General features: G+C 49.7%; 1 protein-coding gene and 2 non-coding genes across 7 annotated transcripts in view; 1 reads left to right on the top strand and 2 right to left on the bottom strand.

The window, feature by feature from the left end:
* ACY3 (aminoacylase 3) overlaps positions 1-22,372 on the bottom strand; it is a 32,097-nt gene that overhangs the window by 4,490 nt on the left and 5,235 nt on the right. For 2 of the 5 annotated variants that reach the window (XM_075928510.2, XM_089778759.1), the window contains exons 1-2: positions 1,491-1,631; positions 915-1,166 (exon numbers count right to left, since the gene is read on the bottom strand). In XM_075928510.2, the coding sequence (XP_075784625.2) occupies positions 915-1,147 (233 nt within the window). In that variant the 5' untranslated portion in view covers positions 1,148-1,166; positions 1,491-1,631. Of the gene's footprint in view, positions 1-914; positions 1,167-1,490; positions 1,632-7,290; positions 7,438-7,775; positions 7,915-22,372 lie in introns of those variants that run through there. The other 3 variants (XM_025187824.3, XM_075928508.2, XM_075928511.2) reach the window with 3 other exon arrangements.
* TRNAV-UAC (transfer RNA valine (anticodon UAC)) lies at positions 14,455-14,527 on the top strand. The gene has a single exon. It is a non-coding gene; the product is annotated as a tRNA-Val (tRNA).
* Positions 20,016-20,098, bottom strand: TRNAL-UAA (transfer RNA leucine (anticodon UAA)). Its single transcript has one exon. It is a non-coding gene; the product is annotated as a tRNA-Leu (tRNA).

Here is a 22,372-nt window from a genome sequence, read left to right as displayed (position 1 = left end):
GGTAGAATTGCAGAGTGATGCAGAGGAGGGTAACTCCTCCCAGTCTTGGGAACTGATGCACAGTGATGGGATAAGTTTGCTCACTCCCTGAGCACCAGTGCAGGGCAGTGCATGCTGGGACAGCTCCCCCCACTCTCCCCAGGGACCAGCGCATAGCAGTGCATGCCAGGATAGCTCCCCCCACTCCTCCAGAGACCAGTGCAGAGCAGTGCATGCTGGGACAACTCCCCCCACTCTTCCCAGCAACCAGTGCAGAGCAGTGCATGCTGGGACAGCTCCTTCCACTCTTCCCAGTGACCAGTGCAGAGCAGTGCATGGTGGGACATCTCCCCCACTCCCGCAGGGACCAGTGCAGAGCAGTGCATGCTGGGACAGCTCCCCCACTCCTCCAGAGACCAGTGCATGCTGGGACAGCTCCTTCCACTCTCCCCAGAGACCAGTGCAGAGCAGTGCATGCTGGGACAGCTCCCCCCACTTCTCCAAAGACCAGTGCAGAGTAGTGCATGCTGGGACAGCTTCCCCCACTCCACTAGTGACCAGTGCAGAGTAGTGCATGCTGGGACAGCTCCCCCACTCCACTAGTGACCAGTGCAGAGTAGTGCATGCTGGGACAGCTCCCCCACTCCTCCAGAGACCAGTGCAGAGCAGTGCATGCTGGGACAGCTCCCCCACTCCTCCAGAGACCAGTGCAGAGCAGAGCATGCTGGGACAGCTTCCCCCACTCCACTAGTGACCAGTGCAGAGCAGTGCATGCTGGGACAGCTCCCCCACTCCTCCAGAGACCAGTGCAGAGCAGTGCATGCTGGGACAGCTCCCCCACTCCTCCAGAGACCAGTGCAGAGCAGTGCATGCTGGGACAGCTCCCCCACTCCTCCAGAGACCAGTGCAGAGCAGTGCATGCTGGGACAACTCACCTGAGGAACTCGGCAGTGAAGGTGCGGTTCAGGTCCCGCCCCACGTAGCGCACACACTTCTCGACGGCACGCAGGTTGCTCAGGAAAGGGGTGGCGGCAAAGCTGCCGCGCCGCAGCTCCGTGGGGTCCCGCAGCCAGTGCTTGACCAGGTAGACGCCCGACATCTCGTTGCCGTGGGTGCCCCCGCTCACCGCCACGCGGTGCAGGGGCTTGAGACGGCGAGGGGCTGCCATTCCCACTGCGGCTCTGCTCCTGTTGGCGTGGGAAGAGCTCACAGCGGAGGAAGGAGGGAGAGTCCCCAGCCAGGGGCTCTTCTGCTGCTCTGCTCTCATCTCCACTGGCCTGGTCTAGACTGTGAGGGCCGCCATGCCCCCCACCCCCTCCCCAGCATCTGCAGCCCTGGCCATGACAGGCTCTCCAAAGGCTGGAACCGAGGATGTGGGAATCACCAGGCAATGGGCCCTTTAAGGAGTGGGGTTCCGGAGCCCCTGTGATAGATTCCCCTGCTCTCCAGGGGGATTCCTGCGCCCTCTTAAAGGGCCAGTCTCCCCGTGGTACACAGGCGGCCACACTTACCCCCAGGTAGTTGTGGAAGAATCTCAGGGCAGTGCCGGATCCTGAGCAGATTGCCAGGACCAAGGGCTTATAAGGGGAACACTGGCAGGAAGGCAAATCTGCCAAGGTCACCAAAAAGAGAAACCCACAAGGATGGGGATGGGGAGGAGTTTCCAGGCACTAACACTGAGCAGGCAGGAGTGTGTGTGTGTGTGTGTGTGGGGGGGGGGGGTCTAACTCAACATCCTGATTCAAACTGTGGTCAGTCCCAGCTGCTTCACATGCAATAAACGCTGCAGTGGTGGGAGCAGCTGCCCCCTCCCCACAGATAAAAGTCACTCTAGCCTCTCTCCCCCCCTTGTTGAAAGCTATGGGGTTGCATTTCAAAGCATGATGGTTTAAAGTCCTTACACAGGCCTTTTCCCTTGAACATGTATCCTAACTCTGTCCCTTTTAGGAGTTCTGCTAAGCACCAGCAAAATCTTGTGACAATGAGTTCCACAGGCCAATTGGGCATGGTGTGCACCAGGAATGTCAAACTCGAAGCCTACTGAGGACCACACAAGTGAAAACTGATAGCTCACAGGGCTGCCTCAAGTTCCCACCTGGTTATAATACCAAAAAAAAAAGGGGGGGGGGGACTTTGTTGGAAAGTTGGCTATTTATTATAGATTACATTTTATCTATTTTATAATCTTGCAATAATTTTATGTGTAAAATGGTTTTTTGTTCATATTAAATTAATTTTAATATGAGAGGGGACATGATCGCAGTTTTCAGGTATCTAAAAAGGTGTCATAAGGAGGAGGGAGAAAACTTGTTCATCTTGGCCTTTGAGGATAGAACAAGAAGCAATGGTCTTAAACTGAAGCAAGGGAGCTTTAGGTTAGACATTAGGAAAAAGTTCCTAACTGTCAGGCTGGTCAAACACTGGAATAAATTGCCCAAGGAGGTTGTGGAATCTCCATCTGTGGAGATATTTAAGAGTAGGTTAGATAAATGTCTATCAGGGATGGTCTAGACAGTACTGGGTCTTGCCATGAGGGCAGGGGACTGGACTCGACGACCTATCGAGGTCCCTTCCAGTCCTAGTGTTCTATGGTTCTATGAATTTTAAATTTAAATATAAATTTAAGGTACTTTTAAATGTTGTGTATGATACATAACTTGTTTTGTTGAAATAAAAACAAGTATAGTCAGTGGTTAATCTTGCCTTTCAGTTGATAACACAGTTCCCATTTGTCCTGGAAAACACGGTGCTTGTCTTCAATCTTCCTTTTTATAGATTTACTACTTTCCGGTTTTGATAGTGACATTGCAAAGTCACTATCAAAAAAGTAGAAAAAGCTAACAATGAAAAAAAAAACCCTTTAAAAATACTGTAACATTCTCACAGTAAAAAAAATCACCCCACTATATATTTTAAATGTAACACTTCTGCCCTATTACATCTTGTGAGTTTTTTAAACTTAAGCTGAACTGGGAAGTATATTAGCACAATTGTTTCACTCCAGCTTGTTGGTTTCCTCATTTTGTTTACTTGAGAAGATTATGGCTTTTTTATAGTTCTAAAAATTCAGGTTTGTCCCAAATGGTCCCAAACAATAAGGGAGAGATTCATATATCAGAATAATTGCTTCAGCCTGGCAAACTATAGCCTTTGAATTTCCTTGAAAGAAACACAGTGTAAACCAGGTACATGCTGATTTTTTTTTTTCCCTGGAATTTAAATATGACATCTTATTCTGCATCCATGTCCTCCTCCCACCCCAGCTCTGTCTATTTATCCCCAGGATTACCAAAACGAATCGAGTGGCTTGAAAAGCTGGCCTTTATGCTATCCTTAGGATTTCTTAACTATGCATGTTCAAAGGTACACGTAATATTCTTACACAGATAATCCATGCAAAACTGACAAGTTAATTGCCCTTTGGCTGACTGATGTAAAAGTGCTTATTTATTAGCAATATTGGTAGGCCCTAGTTACCCTCGACTGGCTGGTACTTCTTAGATATAAAACTGGATATGTTCATTTTCCTTTTTTATCTTTAAAGCAGATGTTATTGGAGCCAAATGGGTATCCTTCAGAAATTGGAAACCCATCCCAAGTAAAGTCTATAGAGCAGAACATGAAATAAGGATAGGTAAAATGTAAGATAGATATCAGGTTTGCAAAGTGGGAATTGATGAGCAAACAGCTAAAACATTACAAAAATATTTGTTTCTAAGAAGCAGGAAGTCTATGAGGGTATGTCTACACTACAAAGTTAGTTCGAAATAATGGACGTTAGTTCGAAGTAACTTTAATAGATGCTACACTAGCGCTCCGCTAGTTCGAATTTAATTCGAACTAGCAGAGCGCTTAGTTCGAACTAGGAAAACCTCATTTTACGAGGATTAAGCCTAGTTCGAACTAGCAAGTTCGAATTAAGGGCTGTGTAGCCCCTTAATTCGAACTAGTGGGAGGCTAGCCCTCCCCAGGTTTCCCTGGTGCCCACTCTGGCCAACACCAGGGAAACTCGTCTGCCCCCCTCCCGGCCCCGGACCCCTTAAAGGGGCACGGGCTGGCTACGGTGCCCGTGCCAGGTGCAAGCCTGCCAGCACCCAGCCAGCAGACCCTGCACCTGGCACGGATTGAGCCACCCACCTGATGCCCCCCAGCCCTCCCCCGCTTCCCGGGACCAGGCTGGCGGCTCCCGGGAGCTTGCCCTGGACCGCAAGAGGCGGGCACCCGCCTGGGCTAGTGCGGAGATCGTGGACCTCGTCCACGACCTCCGCACTAGGCACAGGAAAGTGTCCGTCTAGGGCAGGAGAGCTGCCAGCCTGGCCACCCAGGAGCAAGTTTGCATGAAAATCAAGATGGTCCACTGAAACCCCCAACCCTGAGCCCTGAGCTTACAATGGCCATCCTGGGTCAGACCAAAGGTCCATCTAGCCCAGTAGCCTGTCTGCCGACAGCGGCCGACTCTAGGGACCCTGGAGGGGATGGACCGAAGACAATGACCAAGCCATTTGTCTCGTGCCATCCCTCTCCAGCCTTCCACAAACCTTGGGCAGGGACACCACTCCTACCCCCTGGCTAATAGCACTCCATGGACCCAACCTCCATGACTTGATCTCACTTCCCTTTCAACTCTGTTCTAGTTGTAGCCTTCACAGCCTCCTGCAGCAAGGAGTTCCACAGGTTGACTCTTTGCTTTGTGAAGAACAACTTTCTGTTACTAGTTTGAAGCCTGATACCCATTCCTTTCCTTTGGTGTCCTCTAGTCCTTCTTTATGGGAACTAATGAAGAACTTTTCTGTATGCACCCTCTCCACCCAACTCCTGCTTTTAGAGAACTCTATCCTGTCCCCCCTCCGTCTTCTCTTTTCTAAGCTGAAAAGTCCCAGTCTCTTTAGCCTCTCTTCATATGGGACCTGTTCCCAACCCCTGATCATTTTAGTTGCCCTCCCCTCTCCCACCCTCTCTCTTCCCCTCTCCCACCTCCTTTTCCCAGTCTCCCCCAGTTTTGTTCAATAAAGACAGATTCCATTTTTAACACAATTGTCCTTTATTTTGTACATCAAGAAGAGGGGCTAGGGAGGGGTAAGTGGAAGGAGGTGACGGAGGAATGGGGCACGAGCCCCGGATGGGGAGGACTGGGCTGGCTCTGTGGGCTTCTGGGGGTGGAACCTCTCCTGCAGCCCCCCAATTGCCTCCTTTCCCCAGATGGCAGCCTGCGGCAAGTGCAGCCGGTCTGATGGCCGAGTGCTGTGATGTTCCCAGTGTGGGTAGTCCGGGCACTCCAAGGCAGGACTGCTTTGCAAGCGGGAAACCCCTGAGAACTGTCTGTCCGGGGTGGGGGTCGGGACCCTTTAAGCACAGCCCTCTGCTAGCCTGAGACAGCATCTCCACACTCTAAGTCCTCCTCTGATGCCCTGCCGGCACTGCGTCCGGCCATCCTTAAGCCTGGTTCAGGGTCCACTCTGTGTGGACATGCTAGTTCGAATTAGCAAAACGTTAATTCAAACTAGTTTTTTAGTCTGGATCCGTTAGTTCGAATTAGCTTAGTTCGAATTAACGTTGTAGTGTAGACGTACCCTGAGAGACATTGTTGAGTCTGCTAGACTAGCAGTGAGTAAACAGAAAATTAAAGGAAAATAAAGACATTGCAAAGAAGCTAAGTTATTTCCTTCCTGCAGAAACTGTTCCTCAACTTCTGTGGATGTATTTAAGATGAGGCAGCTAGAACAAAGTGATAAATCCAAGAGGAACAGGTGCAGATGAAATGACTCATGGGTTTGGAAGAAATTTCCGAATGAACTAGGTGAGCTACTCATGAAGTTAAGCAATCTCATCAAAATAAGTTCTTTCCCAGAGGACTGGGGAGTGGCAAATATTGTTTCTATCTTAAAAGCACTAGGAATGGATCCTGGAATTTAAAAAAAAGAGTATGGTCTTGAATACCAGGACCAATGGTTGAAACCATATTTTAAAAAAACAGAATAATTAACACTTTGAAAAATGTGAAAAGGGAGTCATTAGCATTGCTGCTGCAATGGAAGACAGACCCAATTTTCCTGTCCTTTTGACCAGTTTCACACAAAAAAGAGAACATTTGCTTAATGTGTAATAGACACATTAAAAAGAGAAGAGGGAGAGTGAAATCCTTAAGGAACGGAAATAACACTGAAAGTATTGTAATGCCATTAAAAAGATTAATGAGTCACCCTCACCTGGCTTCGTTGAATCTCTTTTTACATTTACTTAAATGACAACACATTTAATATTGATGGAAGGAAACTTTTTACCCAATTCATCTGTGGAACTCACTGCCATTAAATAGCCGCAAGGTCAAAAGTTTGTAAGATTTTTTTTAAAGGATAAAGGCTTATTGATAATGAGAACATCTAAAATACCATAGGTAGGATAAACAACAGATTAAAACCCATGTTTCAGGTCATGTTTCAAAATGATGGGAGTAAAGAAACAACATTCCCTATCCGGGGATAACTGTCGACTATAGTTTCTTGTGGACATGTGCGAGCACACTCACACCCCATCCTGTGACACATCTTGTATTGGCCACTTTTGTACCTAGAGTACTGGACTAGACAAGAGGATCCCATTGGCTGATTTGGCAATGCCTACATTCCAAGGAAATCATATAACAAATATTAACACAGTAGTACAGTTAGGTTCTTAACACTCAGGGAAGATGAAAATTAAACTGAGAACCACAAATCAGTCCCTTGTGGGTGTATATATTATAGTCCTCTTGATTCTATTCCATTCGAGGGAAAAAACCTGTATGCTGTCATATTATCTGAGAAACAGTACATGACATCATGCAAATAACACTTAATTGTATGCTTGTACAAGGGGAAGAGTAGAAGAGCTGTGGTCCAGTGCCGCCCCTTCCCCAGAGCCAAGGACTTCCAGCCCCCTCCTAACCTAATGCCTACCCCTTTCCCCAGAGTCAGGAGCTTCCAGGCCCCCCCCCAACCTAATGCTTCCCTCCTCCCCCAGAGCCAAGGACTTCCAGTCCCCTCCTAACCTAATCCCTACCCCTTTCTCAGAGGCAGGAACTTCCAGCGCCACCCCCCCCCCAACCTAATGCTTCCCTCCTCCCCCAGAGCCAAGGATTTCCAGCCCCCTCCTAACCTAATCCCTACCCCTTTCTCAGAGGCAGGAACTTCCAGCGCCACCCCCCAACCTAATGCTTCCCTCCTCCCCCAGAGCCAAGGATTTCCAGCTCCTCCTAATCTAATGCCTCCTCCCTTCCTAGAGGCAGACACCTCCCAACCTAATGCATCCCACCTCCCCCAGAGACAGGCATACCTCAGCCCCCCACAACTTAATGCCTGGATTCTGGAACCGCCGTCGTCACATTGCTGTTGCTGCTGCTGCCACGCTTCCTTAGGTGCTGGGGTAGTGAGAGTACAGCAGCCAGCTGGCTGTGATCACATGCTGCGGGCCCTGCGCACAGTGGCTGGTTGGCTGTGACCACGTGCTGGGGGCCATGCGCAGAGCTGCCCAGCCGGCGTCACCTGCACTCGGTCACGTGCTCCACGTGGCCAGCGGGCCGCACTTCAGTCTGTCTGAAAATGCACTGGCGGGCCCCAAAAAACTTCAATGGGGCCACATGCGGCCCTCCAGATGCCAGTTTGACATGCCTGGCGGTGTACACAAATCCTTGCTTTGATCAGCCTGGCTCCATTCCACCGAGCGCCCCATTCTTTTTGCCAGGTGCTGGGGAGGGGACACTGAGCGAAACAGAGAAATGTTCCCGCCAAAGGCAGAGCCCGAGACTGCTGACCACTCACCTCTCAGGTTGTTGATAAAGACCCCCGCGCTGATCCTGTCCACTGCCAGTCAAGGCCCCCAATAACCCTCTCTCTTGGGGCACCCAGGTGCGAGAAGCTGCTCTGGGTCCAAGCCACGGAGCCCTTGTTTAATATTTACCTCCCACAGTCAGGAGTTGGGTGAATTATTTCCCTTGGCAAGCAGTGACCTCTGCCCAAAGACCTGCTGCACCCATAGTGCTGGTGGGGGGCAACCCTTCCCCAGATCACAGGCGTTTTGGGAAGGGCAGGTGCTGGATGTACAGTCCCTAGGAAATGAAGCCCAACGCTTGGGAAGCTTGGGGGGCAGTGACTGGGTTTCTCTGGCTCCACCATAGCCTAGCATGCAAGGGACAGCTCCCCAGTGGGTGCACATGGGTATCACGCCATTTATATCTCTTGAGGTCCAGGCCCCACATGCTTATTAGAAGCCTGCCCACATCTCTCAGCTTCCCTCCTGTGCCCCCCGGCCTCACAGGGAGATAAGGGGATCGGCAGGAGCTGGTGGAAGAGAGAGGAAGTCCCTGCAAGCTAGATTCCAGCCCCTGCTGTTCCTGCCCGGCCCAGCTGCTGCCTACAGGCCCCTTTGCTGCTCCACTCTTGTCTCCCCCACCACACCCAGCTCTTCTAATGCAGCTCAGCCACGCCACTGCCATCCAAGCGCCGCCCCGCCCCCCTGCAGCTGTGCCAATGCCCCTCCATCCTGATTCACAGCCGCCCTGCAACTCCAGCTCCAAGCTCCCCACCTCTGCTGAAGCCCTTCCCTCCTGACCCCCCCTAGCTCACCCTCCCCCCTGCTCTCACAGCCCTGCCCCCTCCCAGCTCTGTGGCTCCTCCTGACTCCTGCCCAGCTCCCCCCTCACTTTCCTAGCCCCAAATCCCTTTGTGTTACACTTCCTCAGAGCTTCTGAGGAACAAACCCAGACAAGGAGGGGTGGGCCTGGAGCAGTATGGCTTCTGGGGCTGTTTATTGGCACAGATTCTTAAGAGTCAAGTGATACTCACACACTCACACATATCACAGTCATGCTGGCAGTCTGGAGGCAGGCTGCCAAGTGCCGTGTAGATTACTTCAGATTTCGCTGGTGGCTGGAGTGCTGGACAGGTGACCGCTTCCTGGAGACTCGGCCATGATGTTCCCTCTGGGCCTGTCCCAGGTTTCTGCTGTGATGTTACATTTTGGCCAAGAGCGAGGGAGAGATTTTCTGGCCGCTTGTCCGTTAATGTGTCTGCTTGCAGGGTCTTTGTCTGCCTTAAAAGATCATGGATCCTCAACTGCCTTTTTGGTTGGGTATTTCTCATTCACACTTCACACACAGTGCACAGGTTCCATACGTATTCATAAGCAATATGGTTTCTAAGCAGAGTGGTGTAGCAATATCGTTTTTCTGTAACCACGTTGGAAGGCCTGTAGCCATATTGGTAGGCATGAACTAAAGCCTTCTTCTACAGCCAGAGTGGAGAGCAGCAGCCATTAGCTGGAAAGCCTGGAGTCATAACCTCACATTCCATCTAAATTGCATTAAAATAGTGTCACACTAGGCTGTGAAAAGGTGACCTTGTCCTAATGGCCCCCCACTGTCACCAAGGGTGTGTCCATCGATGGAGCCATGTAGATTAGGCTGATCGGCAAAGGGAAATGAAGCCGCGTTTTAAATAATCGCAGCTTCATTTAAATTTAAATGGCTGCCACACTGAGCCGACAAACAGCTGATCAGCTGTTTGTCAGCTCAGTGCGGCAGCCATTTAAATGAAGCTGCGATTATTTAAATCGCGGCTTCATTTGCCTTTGCTGAACAAACAAATCTACATGGCTCCGTCGATGGAGCCATGTAGTTTAGACATATCCCAGATAAAGAAACAGATTTCAAGATGGGCAAAGAAAACTTAATTAACAGCATTTCGTCTGGCAAGAAACTGCTTATCAATAGTTGTGGTTGTGGAATCCTCATTCTTTGATTATTGGCCTCACATTTTCCTATTGTTTGTCTGTGTGATCTCTGTCCAGTTTGTAACCATTTCTGTCTGCTGTATAATTAATTTTGCTAGGTGTAAATCAACCAAGATGGTGGGGTATGATTGGTTAGGTAATTCTGTTACAGTATGTTATAATCACACTAAAATCATTGGTGAAGGCAGTGTTTCCCAATTCTATTTGGCCACGGAACCCTTTTAAACTTGAAAGAATTTTGCGGAACTCCCAATAACAATCTAATATATGGACAACAACGCTGAGTAGTGACATCATCGTCCCCACTCTCTGGCTAAGCTGGCATTACACAGGGGCACTTATCGTGGCAAACACAAATGAAAATTGTTTTCAATAAAATTCATAAATGCTTAAATATGAATTATTTTTAAATCATAAAATGTTATTGTAATGGAATTTTCTCGCGGAACCCTTATTTTCGCTTCATGGAACCCCGGGGTTCTGCAGAACACCGTTTGGGAAACACTGGGTTAAGGTGTAGCTAAGCAGGACTCAGGTGTCACTATATAAACTGGGGTCCAAGAAGGAGATCAGCAAGAAGAGCACAAGTAATAGAAGCAGAAGGAAAGAAAGGAACACCAAGAGGACTGGGGGGAAGACCTGGAAAAAGAACTCACCTCCAAGATCAGAGGCCTAAGATCAGAGCTGCCAGGACTCTCCTGCACAACCGTGACATGCAGCAGCTAAGATCCAGAGAGACTGACCTTGCCTGGCCAACAGGGGAAGTCTGCCTGCCTGTATCAGGATTGGTGAGCATGACAGTGTGTGCTTAGCATGTGTATTCTGCTTGCTTGGGAATTGTCAATAAATAGAGGATAAGGATATTACTGCGTGAGGCTCTTTCAGTGGCTACAGATCCTGCAAAACCCGCAGGAAGTTCCGCCCTGAGCCCTCGGAATTAGGTAAGGGTGGGTGTGTAAATTAACAGGGTTGCACCTTCAGTCCTAGGAACTAGGTAAAGGTGTGTGTCCCTACAGTGTGGAAGTGTTAGAGAAATTTGTGCAGGTAACAGTGGGGTCTCATAGCGTTGAATGCAAGAAATTGCATTGTAACATACCAAAGGCATGATAAAGAGCGTAACTAATTATAACTAGGAAAGCCGAGGTCAGAGAAGAAGGGAAAAGCAGAGGAGTATGTCTTGTCAGCTAGACATCAGTGAAGAGGAGGGAGGGGTGTTGTCTGACTGGTTACACTTTGCAGGGTGGGAGCAGCACTAAGCTGGCTGTGAGGGGCGGACATGTTTCCTCTCCCTGCCTCCGGCATGCAGACAAGCCAGGCAGGAACTGAGTAGCAGCTGCCAAGAGACAGCCCAAGGCAGCAAGTCTAAGGGCCCCAAGGGCATGGACAACCCTGAGGGCTGCAATGGGTGGGGAAGGGGGAGGGCAAACTATCCATGAGCTTGATGGGCACTGGGCAAGTGTCTAGAACCAGATCAGTGCTCTGGCCTTGTCTGCTTCACCGGGGACCATTGCTCAGCTGCTGCCTTGCACAGCCCTGGCACCGGTCACCTTCCCACACTGCACCTCTTCCAACCCAGGGCCTGCGCCGAATGTGCAACTGGGACCCTTTCCAGTCTCTTCCATCTCCCCGGCCCTGTGACCCCAGCCCCACAGCTGCTGAGGGCTACTGCGGGCCCTGCCTTTCCTTGACACCTGGGCGTAACATAAGACCGTAAGAGCAGCCATATTGGGTCAGACCAAAGGTCCATCTAGCCCAGTGTCCTGGCTTCTGACTGGCCAATGCCAGGTGTCCCAGAGGGAATGAACAGAACAGGGAACCATCAAGCGATCCATCCCCCATCATCCATTTCCAGTCTCTGACAAACAGAGGATAGGGACACCATTCCTACCCATCCTGGCTAATAAGTATAGATGGACCTAACCTCCATGAATTTATCTAGTGCTTTTTTGGACCCTGTTAAAGTCGTGGTCTTCACAACATCCTCTGGCAGGGAGTACCACAGGTTGGCTTTCTCTTCACACCTCAGTCTCCCTCTTTTCACCCATACTGAGAGCACCAAAGACGCTGAAGAACTGGAGAGGGTGCCGGGAAGAGCCGTGGACACGCTCTGAGCACAGAGAAAATGCCCGAGAATGAGAATGGAAGAGCTCTATGGGGTTAGCTTATTGCATAGATTAAGATCAAGCAGCGGGGCGTCTTAGTGACAGTGTATCAGCACCTCCCTGGGCAAAAATACCAGCTTCTCTCTGAGCAGAGACTAGGCATGCAGGAGCCAAAGGGTTGGCTCTGAAGGCAGACACGTTCTGACTAGACACAAGGCCTGGCTTTAACCGTGAGTGTGGTTAACCATCGGAACAGGCTGGTGGTGGATTCTCTTTTTCCTGGAGGCTTCAAAACCAGCCTGGAGGCCTTCCCAGATGGTGCGGTAGCCAAAGGCAAGCGATGGGGCTCCGCACAGGGGTAAATGGGTCACAGTCTCTGGCCTGTGCTATGCAAAAGGTCAAGCTGGAAGGTCTGATGCTCCTCAGCGAGCTGCGTGACAGGCACAAAGCACGAGACGGGCTATTTTTTAAAGCTGGTATATTTAGTTTTGTGGAGGCTGCGTTATTCCCAACCTGCGCCGTCCCCCCATCGCCTCCCAGCATCTGCGAGCTCTCGGTTCCCCATTTAATGTCGTCGCAGATGGAAGCTGGGAAGCTGCGGCGTGGAAGTGAAAATGCTGAGCTTGGGGATCAGGCAAATGCCAGCTTGTACGAGGCCCACCCCTCTGCCCCCGAGGGCCTCAGCCCAGCAGGAAGGAGACCTTGCTTTGAGTGCACCCTGGGATTGTCACTCCCCGACCGCAGACTCAGCTCGCACGGCTGGAGGCTGAGGAGATTGTGGGAAGGCGATGCAGAGACCCATTCTCACCCGTGTGGGGAGCTCTGCACACAGTTAACTGGCCTCTGTAGGCCCGAGGCCTCGCAATCTTTACTATATTTATCAGAGCTGTCCCGTCCATTCGCTCACCTGGGGGCCTGGCACGGGGTGGCAGCAGGGGTCGCCCCCCCACTCCCAATTGACCAGGGGTCACATGTTGACCAAAAAAAAATGCTTTTTAACATCTCTAATGTGCACTTGTTCGTGCCCCTTTTCGCTGGGGGAGGCTGCATGGTGACTGGTGTGTGGGTGTGGTCAGGGCAGCTGCCCAGCCTGGCACGGGGTCTGGAGCCATCTCCAGTGAGGTTTTGTGCCTCCCAGAGCATGACATGCATCTGTCGAAGTGGGTCTTTGCTCCAAACACTTCTGTGCCACAGGACTCCTCACCACTTTTCCAGAGCACATTGAACACACATCCTGCACTGGCTGAGAATGCCATTTGCCGGGGCCTCTGAGATCAGGGTCCATGCGGCAAAACGGGAGACGCTGGAGGCAGCGGTGGGGCTCGTAATTCCATGGATGAAAACACCAGTTGGTGGGAAGAGTGACTCTGCCTGTCTGTGAGTATGGATTCCTGCTCAGCCAAAAATCCCAGCCTCATGCGTGTTTCCAAGGCAGCCCGTGGTCCACGAGAGCCTGCATAATAAGAGCAGTGTTCTTTGTGGTCCATGTGCCCCTGGAGGAGGGCGAGCTATGAGTCTCATCAATGGCTCCCAGCAGTTACCTCAGGAATATCTTGTAGGCTTGCAACCTGGGGGTAAATTAGTCGCCTGACAGTCTCAGAAATCTCTGCTCCCCTCCCTTACTGCCCTCCATTTTCCAACATCAAACTGGCTGGAAACAATCCTGTAGCAGTCGGGGCAGCCTGCTTCCTGACAGAGCAACCAAAGTCCGTCCCTAGCAGGTCTGGTGCTCCAGGTACCTCCTACAAGGGAAGGGGCTGCTCTGCATTGGGGGTTGGCCTGGCTGGGGAAGGGGCTGTGCTCAAGACAGCGGGGCAACAGGAGACAGGAGGAAGGCAGCTAAAATAACGGGTTCCTACAGCTAGAATTAAAGAGGAGGAAAAAAGGCTGGCCTTTTTTCCGTGGTACACCCACATCTTGAATACTGCGTACAGATGTGGTCACCACATCTCAAAAAAGATATATTGGCATCGGAAAAAGTTCAGAAAATGGCAAAAAAAAAAATTATTAGGGGTTTGGAACAGGTCCCCTATGAAGAGAGATTAAAAAGACTTGGACTTTTCAGCTTAGAAAAGAGGAGACTAAGGGGGGATATGATAGAGGTCTATACAATCGTGACTGGTGTGGAAAAAGTGAATAAGGAAAAGTAATTTTCTTGTTCCCACAATATAAGAACTAGGGGTCACTAAATAAAATTAATAGGCCTCAGGTTTAAAACAAACAAAAGGAAGTTTTTCTTCACTCAGCGCACAGTCAACCTGTGGAACTCCTTGCCAGAGGATGTGGTGAAGACTAGGACTTTAACAGGGTTCAAAAAAGAGCTAGATAGATTCATGGACGTTAGGTCCATCAATGGCTATTAGTCAGCATGGGTAGGATGGTGTCCCTAGCCTCTGTATGTCTGGAAATGGGTGACAGAGGAGGGATCACATGAGGATTCCCTGTTGTGTTCACTCTCTCTGGGGCACCTGGTGTTGGCCACTGTTGGCAGACAGGATACTGGGCTAGATGGACCATTGATCTGACCCAGTTCTTATTGCTGGACTGGCTTATAGAAGTCTGAGTACAAGCAGTAACCAATATAGATCTTTTTTTCCTAGATGCTATTGATTCCATAGTGTAGTGGTTATCACATCTGCTTTACATGAAGAAGGTCCTGGGTTCAAGCCCCAGTGGAATCAGACTGACTAAATTTTATCAACATTGTGTGTAATACCAAGCCCCATGCCAGAGCCTGACAGATGCACCATAATGCCATCCAGAATTGTGTGGGCGGAGCCCTCTGCCATCTGCATGAAGGACACCCGTATGTGACTGGACATCATCCCCACCAAAAAGGACCAGAAGAAGATCATGGTGGATGCCACAGTGCCCTTTGGAAACAGGAGCCCCAGTCTTCTCGAAAGCAGGAGAAATACTTGAGAGCTAGGGGCCACAAGGTTCAAACTCGCACACTGATGGTGAAAGCTCTGGGCACATGGAACCCCTAGTAACAAGAGAGAGAATGAAAAATCAGCCAGCACTGATGCATCAGCCCAAGTATTGGACACCATCAAATGGTCAAGGGACATCTATCTAAAACAACACCAGACATCAGCAATACCAGGAGAAATGAGCAGGATCCCCAATGAGAAGCCAAACTGAGAAAGTAATAAACCTACTTCCCTGATAGATTGTATGTTCTCAGAGCCAATCTATCACGAAAATCTCAATTGCTGAGGGACAAGCCCCATTCTTTCCTATATTTGCTTTTTACAACCAGCTCTCTCTATAATTTTTTCATGAGTGATGTACCCAAATCTTTCTTGGTGGCAAAATGGATTTGTCTTCTCCGTAGGGAAGCAAGTCAAAGGTTACAGATTCAAGATCCCTGTGGGTCATCGCTTTTGAAAATGAAACGAGCAACAGGAAAAATAATGGAAAACAATGGAAAAAAAAAGTTCAGAAGATCTCTGGCCTTCTTGGGAGAAAACATTCCCCATCTCTGTCAACTCCCTTTTATAAAAAAACAAATAAAATGGTCTCAGTGCCTCAACACTGAAAAAATAAAGAGTTTTCAGTCGCCTCTCTCCTGAAAAAAATCTGCAAACATTTTTTGGGAGCAGGGAAAAAAGTAGATTTTTTTGCTAAAAAAAGAAAATAAATTTCATTTTTTGACCAGCTCTTCTCAAGCCGTGTGGAGGTCCAGGAGCCAGGATCAGTCAGGGCTATCATCCTGAGCCCAAGGAACTGTGTAGAGGGAGAGGTGACACTTTTGGTGGAGGCCATGTAAGGAGCCCTCTACTGCTTGAAGGATGGAACAAAAATGTGTGACCCCCATCAACAGCTCTTTCCATGCCAAACACAGGAATTTATCTGCTCTGCTGGCTGAAATAGATGATTCTGTTCACCCAGTCTCAAGTGGGTCCCTCGTTTGAGAGGGGATGGACAAGGGCCGGTGGGGAGGGCTGAATTAGACGAGAAAGATCCTGCAAAGAATTCTAGTAAGAAAAGCCCAGTCCTGAATTTCCTTGCTGTTCAGCTTCTCTTGTGGCTCCCAGGTGGAGAACTGCAGAGGGGTGTAAGCACTGGCCATGTTCTGGAGAGGGCTGAGCTCATGTGTTCATGAGAACAGTTATTTTACCAACAAAGGGCAGACATGGGTCGCCCAAAGCCAGTCAGGATTTCAGGTCGGGTTGTTCTAGCCGAAAGGGAAAACAAACCTGGAGGCAGATGCCGACCACCAGCCAGCCAGTCCCCGTGGGAGGAGCAGCAACCGGAGCCTGCTTCTTGCTCATCCTTGCACCACCAGAGGGGGATCAGGTGCAGGCAGCACAAGGGATGGAATCAATTGAATTGCTCCAAGCCTGTTGAGTGTTTGTTTTAGTGCATGGAGTTGCTTTCTCCTCAGGCAGACACTAGGAAGAACATCTGGGGCACAGCTTCAGGAATCAATTTAGAACAAGACGTAGATTAAGTCCTGTCGTGTGGTTTGGCTTTTGGATATGAGAGAAGCCAGTGAAAACATCCCAGATAAACTCCTGGTAACTTTATTATGCACAGAATAGTAAAGGAAAGCAATGCAAAGTTACACAGATCTATTTCAGTACACAGGATAGTTAGCACAGACAATAATATAACACCTACACCTAGGGCACTACACAAGAAATTTGATTTTAAGGACAGGGATATACATGTACTTATTTCTATAAATCACACTCAGTTCCACTCCTAAGACCTTACGATTGTCAGACGGGAAGTTGTGGCCTTGTTGTTTCCCCACACGTAAAGGCCTCCACAATGCATTGGTCGGTAGGAACAGGCACAGCTTCTAGTTGCAGTGAGTAAGGTCGTGGGGATCCCTTTCCCAATCCCTCTCACCGATTACCTTTTCTACCCCTACTTTTATAGCCAGAGTGAGACTTGGTCACTCTAGTAAAATCTACCAATTAATTATGTATTGTATATGACCCTCTTTTGGACACGTTCTGCTGGTCAAACTATACTATACTTAATTGATCATTTTGTGGCTGCATCGGTGATTTTTACTCATTAGAATTGTTGTGTGCCAAGTTACTCCCAATGTTCTTGGCACAATTTCTCTATACCAATACTCTCGACGCACTATTGTTTCATGCACTCCTGGCTTTCAAAGCTCACCTCTCCTCAGCCTGGCCCACGTACACTGGGCTTGAATCAGGCCTGGTTTGCTTTGTTAGAAGCCACCCTTTGGTCAACGTAGCCATTGCTAGTCCAGTTAAGGCAGGGCGGACAATGCAGACATGATTATTCTGGTTAAGACGGGGTTGTCCAGGCTTCCTTACAAGCCCACGCTCTTTGAATGGCTGCCCTGTTCTAGGAGGCCAATACACTGTCTAGCCTGCCACAGAGCTACCTAGAGCTGCTTTCACCCTTCCCTCAGGGTAAATACACATCTCCAGCAGCCCCGGGAGTTAACTGAGCAATTCCAGGCTGTGTTTGGTAGCCCATCTTTGCCATCAGCATGGAGAGGAGAGGGAAGATGGGTTAGGATGGGGCCCTCGCAGAGAGCATGGGAGTCTAGGAGCTGGGCTATGAGCTCTGGTCTACACTAGGGCTGTGTCTACCGCTTTTCCGGAAATCAGCCGCTTTTCCGGAAAAACTTGCCAGCTGTCTACACTGGCCGCTTGAATTTCCGGAAAAGCACTGACGATCTAATGTAAAATCGTCAGTGCTTTTCCAGAAAACCTATGCTGCTCCCATTCGGGCAAAAGTCTTTTTCCGGAAAACTGTTCTGGAAAAGGGCCAGTGTAGACAGCACAGTAGTGTTTTCCGCAAAAAAGCCCCGATCGCGAAAATGACAATCGGGGCTTTTTTGCGGAAAAGCGCGTCTAGATTGGCCACGGACGCTTTTCCGGAAAAAGTGCTTTTCCGTTAAACGGAAAACTTTTCCGTTAAAAGCATTTCCGGAAAATCATGCCAGTGTAGATGTAGCCTAGGGCTTTATTTCAAAATAATCCCCCTTAGGTTGAATTTGTAAGTGGAACATCCACACTAACAAGCCCGTTATTTCAACTAGGAAGAAGGCTTCTATTGATCATTCCAAAGATTTGCCCACGGGACCGGCAGGCACAGACACTTCTGCATCCATGGGTGTAGCTACCCTGCCATTAAAACCTCACGGCTGGCCCAAGGAGCTGTTTACTTACCTTGCAGAGATGGATCCTCCCATCTTGCTGGATCCTAATCACTGGGCTCCAGTCTAAGCTTGAAAGGCAACATAAGGAGGAGTGCTGACCAGTGACTAAGGGGTTAAACTCAGGTAACTAGCAAAGGTGTTGGCCAGGGGGCCGGGAGAATCAATCGAGATAGAGGGTTGAAATTTGAATTGGATATAGGTTCCCTGCCTGCTTTCTTTGTGTGGGAGAGAGAAACCAGGAGAGGAGAGATACAGAATGATTTAAACCCAGGCAGGACTACCCTGCCTCCACGGAATTCAGGGCACGGGAGTGGACTGAAGAGAGAAAATTAGAAGCAAGTAAAAGTGAATCCAGTCACGTTCAGGATAATTTTTCTTTATTTTGTGGTTTGGTTTGAACTGCTCTGTGTGATTCTATACCTCCCCTGCCCCTTTAACAGCTAAGCATTGTGCCAGAGATGTTCTCTGATTTTTTAATTTGTTTTCCTCACTTGCTCTGCAACATCTAGCAACCAAGTACGCTTTTGCAAGTTTATCTTTTGTTTTGTAATAAAAATCACTATTTTTTTAGGTGATGATTTGATTCTTGTGTCCTGGAACGTCTGTCTGTCTGTATCTGCATGCCTCTGAGGGGTCAGCTATCAGAGACTGCAGCTTGTTTTTCTTTTTTCAAGCTTTTTTTTCTTTTTGGCAAAAGAGCTTGGGGTACCCCTGGGGGTGATTTCAAGTGTTCACCCCTGGTTTTTAGGGCTAAAAAAGCACTTGATGGAGGCAACGTTTCCCCCAAATCTGTGTATTAGGATTCTGAGGGAAGGTTTTTTGTAACTGGTGCCTATAGAGGCAAGGTTTTGAAGCACTCTTGTGGGCCCTCACCTTCTGCACTTGGGGTACGTCTAAACTACATGCCTCTGTCAGCAGAGGCATGTAGATTTGTTTGTTCAGCAAAGGCAAATGAAGCCGTGATTTAAATGATCGCGGCTTCATTTACATTTACATGGCTGCCGCGCTGAGCCGACAAACAGCTCATCAGCTGTTTATCGGCTCGCGTGCTAGTCTGGACGTTCCCCCTGTTGACATCAAAGCCCTTTGTCTGCAGCCCCGGTAAACCTCATCCCAGCGCGGCAGCCATGTAAATGTAAATGAAGCCGCGATCATTTAAATCGCGGCTTCATTTGCCTTTGCCTATCTGTCTAATCTACATGCCTCTGCCGACAGAGGCATGTAGTCTAGACACAGCCTTGGAGTGCCAGTCTGGGGAACAGCCCTGACTGCAACACTGCAATTAAACAACACCTCAGCCCACCTCTTTTCCATCGGGGCCACTGACCCACAGAAAAAATCAGTTGGGGGCCACATACACTTGGGAAGCAAAAAACAAACAAACAAACAAACAAACACCTCACTGACCTGGCCCCCTAAGTGAGAAAGACAAAAAAAAAAAAAAAACCATCCCTCACAGATGTGCCCCCCCAAGTGACACTGTTCTCACACCCCTCCAGCTCCAGCTTTGGGGGGGGGGGAGGCACTGAGGCTCAGGGCTTACTCACAGGGTTGGATTAACTCTTCTGTGAGCCTGGGGTTAGTGGATTTTATGGGCCCTGCTAGGCTCTGGAGTGGGGCCCAAAATGAGGGGTTTGGTGTGCAGGAGAGAGTGGGCTGACAGTGAGGGTATAAGGTCTGGTCAGGAGTGGGTGTGTGGGAGGGGGCAAGAGTTGGGGGTGCAGCTGGCTCTGGGAGTGGTGCCCGCAGGGATTACTTCCCTGCAATGCACAGACCTGCTTCCTTTCCCCGCCAGGCAGGGACCCATGAGCCATATGCAGTCAGCAGCTTGCCTGAATTGGGTCCGCAAAGCTCAGGGCTCCCCCTCCGCAGCTGGGAGCCGGCCCCTGCCCCGCCCCCATCCCTGCCTTAGTCATTGGCTCAGGATGGCTGTTAGTCTTCAATTGCAGGGTAGACAGACTGTGTCAAATAAAGGTGACATCGGGCTTTGAAAGAGAGAAAAAGACCATTGCTACCAGAAGTGGGGTTCAAACCCACGTGGGCATACGCCCATTGGATCTTAAGTCCAACGCCTTAACCACTCGGCCATTCTGGTGTGCTTAGGAGCAAATAGCTGCATTGAATCATAAAGATTCTTATCAGCGCCTCACTCCATCCCACATTTAGGGTACTGCCATTTTCCAGCAGCCCTGAGGATGAGCTGGGTAATTACAGGGTTTTTGAAGTTCAAGGAACTCAAGCCCTAGCTTGTCTGTCAGCTAAAACAGGCCCTGAAAAGGGTGAGGGGATGGGTCTCTCACAAAGAGCGTGGGGGCCCAGGGCTGCATTGTGAGGCAGGTGAATTGGCCAGAGCCTATAGAGCAGGGCTGGACAAGATACAGTCCGTGGACCGACTCCAGGCTGCCAAGCCTTTTGATCCGGCCCATGGCCTGTCCCTGCAGCCTGGAACAGAGGCTGCTCATAGTGGCTGGCTGCCTCCCTTGTGTCTTTCTGTGTTGTGTGGGCCATTGACATCAGGGCCATTGACAGGTTCCTGCCCCCCCAAAAATCACTCCGATCCTATTGGCAAGAAATTGGCCAATGGGAGCTAAGAGATATTGCTGGGGGTAAGGGCAGTGCAGTACAATTTCTCGGCTCCCATTGGCCAGTTTCCAGCCAAGAGGAGCTGAGAGAGTTTGCTGGGGGTGGGGCAGCACAGGAAGCCTCCCCCTTCCCACAGCCCAGAGAGCCGCATGGAACAGCCAGTGGCTTTGAGCTGTCTGGGGCTGCTGGTGGGCAGGGAAGTCTGCCTGAGAGCTGCTGGCTGGGAGCTGCTTAGGTAAGCACTTATGACCAAGGGCGGCCTATGAGCCTAGGCAGACTCGGTGCTCGCCTAGGGTGTTGCCGGCCCGGGTGCCCGATGATGATGTCACGTGGCACCCGATGATGATGTCACAGAGCACCTGATGATGACATCAGGGCCATTGACAGCTGTGCAGGTGTGGGTACCGATCGCGCCTTCTGCCTGAGACCAGAGCCTGCCTCTGGCACCCCACACCTCAACTCCCTCCCAGACCCTGCACTCCCTTCTACACCCCCAGTCCTCCAAGCCAGAATCCCCCCCTTACAGTGAACCCTGGCCTGGGCTATGTTCAGGTTTTGTACTGGTCTGCCCATTTCAGTTGAGAGGTGTGATTCTTTTTCATGAAGTATTCACACCGGTACAACCCCAAGTGTGGACACAGGGATAAGCTACAGTGGCACTTTTATACTGAGATAACAAACTCTTCGCTGGGGAGGCTGTGCGGCAAGGCCCGGTTGCACTGAAATGTCAGGTTGATCCAGCTACATTGCTCAGGGGTGTGAAAAATCCACACCACCCGTTGTAGAGAGCACCAAGCCAAGGGCAGAGTTCTTCTGGTGACTTAGCTACTGCCTCTTAGGGAGATGGATTTACTACCATGATGGGAGAACCCCTCCCACCAGTATAGACAGCGTCTATCCTGCAGTTCTACAGCAGTTGTGGGAAGCCTACAGCCCACAGGCCAGATCTAGTCTTGGCTTAATTGGATCTGGCCTGTAGCAACTGTCTGAGCCTCAGTGTCCCCTTCCTGCGGGACTGGAGTGTGATTGCTGGCTTGCTGGGGGAAGCCCTGAGCCCTGAATCTCCTTCCCCCGCCCCCAATTGTTGGGAGCATCCCTGTGAGGTGCTTCTATTTTATTTTATTTTGTTTGTTGGGAACAGCCCACTGAGGTTTATTTATTTTGTTTTGTTTATTTATTTTGCTTGCTGAGAGCAGCTCAGTGAGGTATTTTTGCTTTGTTGGGAGCAGCTCAGTAAGGTGTGTTGCTTTTCACTTGTGTGTGACACTCCCCCCCCGCACACACACACTGATTTTTCTGTGGGTCGGGGCCCCACCCCTGCTCTACAACATGCTGCTGCAGTGTTTCAAGTGTTGACAAGCCCCGACTATCCTGCTATAGATAAACTTAAACACATCTTTGCTGTTTAGACACACCCTCAGGGAGTTTCAGTTTAGCTCAGGAATTTGTTGGTACAGGAACTAAGGGTCAGGGTAGATTTTAGTGAGGTCTGTTTCTAATTTAGGGGGAAGTGTCTACAAAGATGCGATAAGAACTTCCGGGAGTGAAATTGTCTTACTTCCACCCTCCCCAGCACTGAATAAAGGGAATAATCCCTCCCCCTAGAGCTGCTGGCAGATAGGGTCGCCAGATGGTTTCAACCAAAATACCAGACACACTTGACATTGCATCACAATCGACATCACATCTTATTTAGAAACTACTGGACATTTCTATTTTCTCGTTTCTATTTTCTCAATTTATTTCCCGAACAGAAAGCTCAAATACTGGACCGTCCGATTCAAAA

Source organism: Pelodiscus sinensis, chromosome 5 (genome assembly GCF_052426305.1).
Source record: "Pelodiscus sinensis isolate ZL-2025 chromosome 5, ASM5242630v1, whole genome shotgun sequence".
Lineage (NCBI taxonomy): Eukaryota > Metazoa > Chordata > Testudines > Trionychidae > Pelodiscus > Pelodiscus sinensis.
The sequence above is the reverse complement of the archived record's forward strand: the minus strand, read 5'-3'. Positions and strand labels throughout refer to the sequence as shown.